Source organism: Borostomias antarcticus, assembly GCF_949987555.1.
Source record: "Borostomias antarcticus genome assembly, chromosome: 6".
NCBI classification, from domain to species: Eukaryota; Metazoa; Chordata; class Actinopteri; order Stomiiformes; family Stomiidae; genus Borostomias; species Borostomias antarcticus.
In genome coordinates, this window is record NC_140239.1 from 6,377,982 (window position 1) to 6,386,312 (window position 8,331).

The 8,331-nt window shown below is 53.0% G+C and overlaps 1 protein-coding gene across 1 annotated transcript in view; it reads right to left on the minus strand.

Annotated features, from left to right (window-relative positions):
• The window catches only part of sema6a (sema domain, transmembrane domain (TM), and cytoplasmic domain, (semaphorin) 6A), a gene marked incomplete at both ends in the record, with an annotated part of 64,414 nt that overhangs the window by 44,209 nt on the left and 11,874 nt on the right, over positions 1-8,331 (minus strand). The window contains one exon of the mRNA XM_084439648.1: positions 7,938-8,055. Within this exon, the coding sequence (XP_084295774.1) occupies positions 7,938-8,055 (118 nt within the window). The remainder of the gene's footprint in view (positions 1-7,937; positions 8,056-8,331) is intronic.

Sequence of the window (8,331 nt, forward strand, 5' to 3'; positions counted from 1 at the left end):
CAGATAATCAGCAACAGTAAGCAAACTCGACAAGCAAAAAAGACACATTTCCTCTTTCCTGAAGTTAGGCGGCAGCTCGCGCCACTGGAGAACTGCTCTCTTTGTGTATGAACTTTGTTCAAACCCAGAAACATAACAATATACAAAGGAGGCCAGCTATGTGCTCTGTCAGACTGAAACAGTCAACAAAGGTTTAGAGTGCCTGCCGTCGCCGGCGACAGTCACAAAGACCCCTTTGTCCCTGGTGAAGTTCGCTGGGGGGCCTGAGAGGGGTGAAGCAGGAGAGGGGTGTGGAGGAGGGGGGGGGGGGGTGCCAAGTCACAGGGAGCTGTTCAGGTCAATTAAGCCTAGTGTTGAGCCAGAGGAAATCTAGACCAACAGCCATTAAAACCCAGACAGGACTTAGTAGTGTGCTTAACTGGAAACGCAGGCCTTCCTACTAGGCCCCTTGTAGCTCTGCATATGGAAGCCATAAAAACCACCGGGGCTAATCAGCTTTCTAGACGTGTGGAGAAACGTGTGCCAGGCAGACAGGTAGCCTGGGAGGGATGCAGGGAGGTCAACGGGAAGGCAGACAGACAGGGAGGAAGAAAGACAGACAGGGAGGAAAACAGACAGACATAAGGAGGCAGACAGGGTGGCAGACAGACAGGAAGAAAGACAGACAGACAGAAAGACAGATAGGAAGATAGAAAGGCAGACAGACACATACATGTATACAGACAGACAGACAGACAGACAGACATACAGGCAGACGTGCAGGCAAGTAGGCGGGAAGACAGACAGACAGACAGACAGAGAGACAGAGAGACAGACAGACAGACAGACAGACAGGCAGACAGGCAGACAGACAGACAGACAGACAGACAGACAGACAGACAGACAGACAGACAGACAGGCAGGCAGACAGACAGACAGACAGACAGACCGAGGGAGGTAAAGGTGACCGTGCCAAATGTTATAACCGCTGTTAATTCGTTAGCGATTACAACTGAATGTGTTTTTAATCACTGTGCGTAACAGACGACATCATCAGACTGCGGCTTAATTATGTTCTTGTCTCCAACCGGTGCAGGTACAAACACACACACGCACACACTCATACGCACACACACGCACACTCATACGCACACACACACAGACTCACACACACAAACTCACACAGACACACACGCACACACTCCCACAGATTCACTTGGCACACACAAAGTGACACACACACACACACACACACTCTCTCTCTCTCATTAACAATGTAATCAAGTCAGGGAAGGAACATATTTTGAAATGAATCCACTTATATGGGTTTCCTGGGGGGCCGGTCCCTTCTCCTGCTGCGGCAGTGTACCTTATCACACCTCCACCACCCAAATTCATTAAGCGTTATGACGAGTCCTGCCTCCCCAACGCTGAGCAGAGCGAGAGAGAGACTGTTAATGAAACCATATCTCCTCTGGGTGGTAATTTCACCTCCATCCGAGGGGGAAACTCAATATTGAGGACTGAATACATCTGCCGCGTTCTCCGGCACTGGGAACGGGATGAGATTGAAACCCCCCCGAAACCACATCGTCCTCCTTCTCCAAACGTTTATTAGAATTATCCTTTGGAAGCGCACACACACACACACACACACACATACACACACGCCAAGCAATGTAGCATGATGTCTAATTGCATTGGAGGTATCCAGTTCCAAACTCCCAGAATGCTTATTGTGACGGCTTCCACCATCATCCTTCCTCTGTCCTTACCCTGCTGGTGGCGTTCCAGAACCTGGCTAACATCCAGAACCTGACTAACTTCCAGAACCGGCCTGACTTCCAGAACCCGGTTCCAGCTGAGATAAGAGGGAGTCAAGCCATGATGCGTCAGAGGAACATCCTGTCCGCTTCCCAGCTGCGGAACACGATCGTCGGCGTCAACACCAGCTCTCACAACACGGCCCCGGTGTCCCGGGGTCTGGAGCGTCTGACCCCAGCACCTGGAGCAACATCAGACCTGCAAACCCCCCCCCACCCCGCCCGCCCGGTGGCTTCCCGCTGATCTCATCCCCCCCCCCCCGTCTCTGAGAGAAGTACAGCGCCAAGACCACAGGAGCCACAGGTCCGGTTCAGCGAACTGTCACCGTCCCCCCCCGGGGCCCTCGCTGGGCCGCCGGCCCCGGCCTGAATGGTGTCGTTTTAACGGATGCTAATTCGGGGTCCCGGTCCCGTCGCCGCCGCCTGTGTCCGAAGCACAATGTGCCTAATGTGAACCCCCCCCCCCCCCCCCCCGAAGTTCGGCTAAAATGTGTGAGTAAGACGGAAGGTATGCAAATATCTGCTCGGCTCCGAATACGGGACCGCGGCGAGGACGGTCTCGGATGGAGAGATGGAGAGAAAGGGAGAGAAGAAAGAGAGAGAGAAAGACAGAGAGAGACAAGAGAGAGAAAGATCGAGAGTTACTGTAGATCGAGAGAGAGCTGGATGGAGAGAGAAAGAGACTTAGAGAGAGAGAGGGAGAGTTAGACATAGAGAGAGTTAGATGGAGAGAGAGAGAGTTGGATGGAGAGAGAATCTTAGACAGAGAGAGAGAGTTAGACGTAGAGAGAGAGAGAGAGAGAGAGAAAAAGATCGAGAGTTACTGTAGATCGAGAGAGAGAGTTGAATGGAGAGAGAAAGAGACTTAGAGAGAGAGAGAGAGAGAGTTAGACGTAGAGAGAGAGAGAGAGAGAGAGGAACGAGGGGGACTCGCTCGGACATGCGGCCTCGCCGGAGAACACAGGGCCTTTGTGCGGAAGAATGTAGTTCTCATAACACCCCGTTCTCTCCTGGGGGACCGCGGGCCGGCTGCACCGTCCATCTGCTGGCCCCTTTGTCAAACCATCTCGCGCTCGGACGGCAGAAAAGACCGGCCGTCGTTAGTATGCATCGCGTACTACCTATCCCTATCACCCTTCCAAATGAGCACCCCCGACCCCCCCGCCACCCCCCCCACAAGCCCCCAGCCCCCATAAACCAGCCTCTCCATAACTAGATCATGTGTGGTAAGAGGGGCCCATTGTATATTGTTCGGCTTGCGGCTGGTTCGCATTCCCTCACACTGGGAGAGGCCGGCCAAGAGACGAAGAGGAGGAGGAGGAGGAGGAGGAGGAGGAGGAGGAGGAGGAGGAGGGTGCCAAGGATTCCCCCGTCTCCCCGAGGAGCAGACAGGGTTCAGGGAGAGGAGTCTCGCTGACGGGAAGCTCTACAGGAACTGAGGGTTCTTCGGAGAACGCGCTAGGCTGAGATCACACCGGATGCTGTTCTCCTCTGGTAGGGCCATGATTTGGGGGATGGGTGGGGGGGGATCTCATCGGGGAGGGGGGGGGGGCTCATTTACATGTACAGTACACGACAGCGCGAGGGAGGGGAGACGAAGGGCGAGGCCAGGGGTGAGACCGGCGATGACAACCAGGAAGAGACCAGCGGTGGGGGAGGGGGAGAGAGAGCAGAGGGCAGAGGGGGAGCAGGGGTGTAATCCGTTTCATTAGAGGGCTTTAACGGGATTTGGAGCGCAGCAGAATAATCGAGACCCTCGTGGCTTCGCCGTGCGGGCCCAAAGAGACCCGGCCGGCCGGGCCGCTGGGTCCAGAAGGAGGACTCTCAGAACCCTTGGGCGCTCCCGGGCCGAGCTGGGCTACAGCTGAGATGTACTCTACTGTGTGTACTGCTGTAGAGGTTCTATAAATACTGTACTGTACTGTACGTTTGTAGGGCTGGTTGCACGTCCTCCATAGAGACTGGGGCTTTTCTGGCTTGGAGCAATGAGAGTAAATGATGTGGAACAGTATGGTTAAAGATTCTTTACAGACTCTGCTTCTCTCTTCTTCTTTTTCTTCTTCTCTCTCTTCTCTCTCTCCCTCTCTTGCTCTCTCTCCTTCTCTCTCTCTTCTATTTCTCTTTCTTTCTCCCTCTCTCCTTCTCTCTCTTCTGCTTCTCTTTCTTTCTCCCTCTCTCCTTCTCTCTCTCCTTCTCTCTCATCAATCTCTTTTTGCTGCTGCTCACCGCTCCCCCAGGGGATGGGTCAAACGCGGAGAACACATTTCACGCGCTCAGGTGTGTGACAATCAGTGGGACTTTAACCTTTAACTTTAACCTTCTTTCTCCCTCTCTCTCTCTCTCCTCCCTCTGCTTCCCACCACCACTGAGGTTGTAAACACAGGCTGAGTTGCGTTGCCGTGGTGCCCGGGAGTCGCGGTCAGGGAATGGGGACTATGCCCCGTACGTAGAACAGTCTGGCCGTGCCAGCTAGCAGCGCTAGGATACCACCATACCAGGACACCTATTGGCTGGCTGGCTAGCTGCCTGGCTAGCTGCCTGGCTGGTTGATAGGCCGGTCGGTTGGCTGGCTGGCTGGCTGGCTGGCTGGTTGGATGATAGGCTGGTCGGCTGGCTGACTGATTGGCTGGCTGATTTTCCCTGGAGGCACATACTGTAACATGAAGGAACTCACTCAGACTTATCTCAGAATCCGACGCTTCAGTGGGTGTTCGGATTTCTGATCAGAAAGGCAGGACCTTACTAGCACACACGCACACACACACACACACACACACACACACACACACACAAACACACACAGGCTGTGCTAAGCATCATCAATTTTACTGAACCTAACTGATGAAAAAACATTTTATATGAGTTTAGTCCTCTTAAGCTTAGAAGAGTAAGAGTTCCAATTTAAATCAGTCAGTCAGATCTGATAGCAATCTATGAGAGATAAAAGCAGGATATAGTCCGATCATTTCCCCAGCAGAGAGGTTGAGTAATGCTGAATATTAAAACTGCCTTGAACAGATGTGTGTTGAATATATAATCTGATATGTGAAAGTCTGAATGATTTAGGCATATTGGAAGCTGGGGGGTTGGTGGAAAAAGCAGTAGATTCTATAACCTCCTAATGAATAAGCAATTACACCCTGGTCCACGTTTGGTTTAATATCACTTCGGTCTCTGGTATGAATACCAGAATATCCACATCTGCTGGGGGGGGGATTACACTTTTTTACTCTTTACTCGTCCTGTTGACTCTGAGGATTAAGCCATTTCGTATCGTTTTCCGATCCACGGTGGGGTGTGTTTGCGCTACGCCCGCTGTTAAAAGCACTTGTGTTTTTTAACTGCCGGAGAAACACTTGCCAGCAGGGTTTAGACCAGATCCCATTCACTAAACAGACTGAGCCTTTTGGACACCGTTACCCAGCGTCCATCTGTGAGCTGAGCAGCGGGAGCCAATGAGGACGGAGGTCTTCAAACACGGACTTGGACTACAATACCGCCTCTGGAACACAATACTGGCTTTGGAACATTGGCGGACTCCGCTGGGCGACAGTTACAAAGGCGGCTATTGATGTGTTCGAACTGCATGGCATAGTTTGTACTGTAGCTGTGGGAAAGACTGTGTGGAGCGCTGACCACCTCGCACATTGATTTCCTCACTGATTACCCAGCTAGTTTTCCAGTGACTGGGTCTCTATGTATCAGGGTCTGTTTGCATAGAGCCTCTCTCTCTTTCTCATTTTCTCTCTCTCTCTCTTTTCTCTCTCTCTCTCTCTCTGGTTGCAGTCGGTATCGGTAACTCTGAGCCATCGATTTCGACATTCCTCGGTTAGTCTCGAGCCGGGACGCCCCACCCAGCTCAGCGGACGCAATTCCGGCAATTCCCGGGTTACATTCCCACAGCATGTGTCGGCATTCCCGTCTGCTTTAGATATACGAGGGCGAGACTGGTCGTGTGACCTCCCCTTCTCTCACTCTCACACACACACACACACACACACACACACACACACACACACACACACACCACTAATAAACCCCTCACTGTCTCGTTTCCCTCTGGGTCCCCGCCAGCCCCCTGGAGCAGGTGGGCGACAGCCAGACCAGACCTGTGACTCCGACCCCCCTGCGACACGCACACACACACACACACACACACACACACACACACACACACACACACACACAGTCACCCCAGTCCCCCAGGCACCACCAGCACCACTCAGCACCAAACCACATCTTAATGACCACCACAGATGCGTTAAAGAGCCGTGGTACTTAAGCACCAGCCTCCGACCAGCGACACCACTCCATCGGACACGCTCCTCGGACACAAAGACGCCATTGTTGCTCTTAACAGCCTCCAATCAGGGCCCATTCAATTAGACTGGCAAGCACAAAAGACCAGGAGGAACCAGGCTGGTGAAACCTCTGGCTGCTGCTGCAAATGGGATAATGGCTCCACTCTGTCTCTGGCTCTGTCTCTGCTCTGTCTCTGTCTCTGCTCTGTCTCTGGCTATGTCTCTGGCTATGTCTCTGTCTCTGCTCTGTCTCTGTCTCTGTCTCTGTCTCTGTCTCTGGCTATGTCTCTGTCTCTGTCTCTGTCTCTGTCTCTGTCTCTGTCTCTGTCTCTGTCTCTGTCTCTGTCTTTGTCTCTGTCTCTCCTCTGTCTCTGTCTCTGTCTCTCCTCTGTCTCTGTCTCTCCTCTGTCTCTGTCTCTCCTCTGTCTCTACTCTGTCTCTGTCTCTGTCTCTGTCTCTGTCTCTGTCTCTGTCTCTGTCTCTGTCTCTGTCTCTGTCTCTGTCTCTGTCTCTGCTCTGCTCCGTTCTGCTCCGATGAATTTAGGTGTCGGTTCTGGGACGGTCTCCGTGTGCAGGCAAGTCGAGAGAACTTGCAATATAACAGGGAAATATAACAGGATACAACGAAATGAAATCAATATCCGTGTCCCAGGCTGTGAGATATGGACGTGGACGTCCTTCGCCAGCCCAGACCTGTTTATGGTCTGGTGTTCCTCAGGGGTTCAGGGGAGGTTGTCTGGCGAGCCGGGAGGAAGCCCCAGCAGCACAGACTGTCAAAAGGAAATAAGATAGGAAGATATGAAGCTAAAGAACCAGGAGTCAGACAGTATCGCGTCGTGGTATAATGTGTCCCGATAGCATATCTCGCCTCCGCATAATCAGTCCGACCCTGGCGCGGACGAGAGCGCTTCGTGAAAGCAAGCGCATGTTATTCCGCTTTAACGAACGCGTTCGGCCTTGCAGTCGAACGGCGAGCGGCCAAACAGTTAGCGGATTGACGGCGCTACGATCCCGTGTTCTCAATCAGCCGTAACCTCGTGTGACATGGGCGTTCTGGGTGGCCTCCAGAGACCCGGGGTGGGGGCCGGGTGGGGCCGGGTGAGGACGGGGGGGGTGAGACTCATTGGGAGACAGTGACCGTGCCGGCGGACTGCGTTAACGAACTTTCAGAAACTCACGAGCGCTAACTCGATAACGCTAACTCACGGCACACTGACACAGAGTCCTCCAGATGGTCGGTACAGTAGAGTTCCTTGTTCGACAAATTAGCCGCTAGAGAGGAGATACCTCTCTGGAGATACCGTCGTCACTTCTTCTTCCTCTTCTACCCCCCCGGCCACTTAGGTGACATCACAGCTGTTATGAGAGGAGCAGGTGACCAGCAATCCTGGGGCAAATACTACAGTACTGATCAAAAGCTGTCAGCGCTGTTTGAACTGTTTGACAGTAGGTGGTGGTAAGAGGTGCGCTTCATGTAGATCACGTACAGTAACCAATGGAGCAGTGCCGTACTGTAAATATGAGCTTTGAGATAAAACAAACGCGCTTCAAATACCTCCCTGTCTAGTCTGGGTCCTGTCTCTGACCCAGGGTTGACAGTGACCAATGAGGAGGCATCTACCGAGCCTAGGATTGACAGTGACCAATGGGGAGGCCCGTACCTGACCCCAGGACTGACAGTGACCAATGGGGAGGCCCGTACCTGACCCCAGGACTGACAGTGACCAATGGGGAGGCCCGTACCTGACCCCAGGCCTGGCAGTGACCAATGACGAGGCCCGTAACCTGACCCCAGGCCTGGCAGTGACCAATGAGGGGGGAGCGTGCTACTGACCTGGCGGCGATGTACAGTGTTCGGTTCATGATCATGATGAGCTGGATGTCCAGTCTGTGTCTCTGCGTGTTGTTCTTCCCCGGCTTGTGTCCCACGAACGCCGGGTACTGCTTGGTGTCTGCAGGGAGACGGGCGCACACACACACACACACACACACACAGGCAGTTAAACACTGGAGGCAGAGAGATCCTTCTTAGCTAAGAGAGAGAGTTTTTCTAAATCCTGTTTTCTGTGAGGGTGGTGGTGATGGTGGGGTGGGTGTTAGAGGAATGGAGAGAGAGAAATGAGAGAGAGAGAGCGAGCGCATAGAATAAATGTATCTCCAAGCCTCTTGGGGTATTATTTACACTCTCACACGGTAAATTACCGACCTACGGGAGGGCGCTGGGTTAC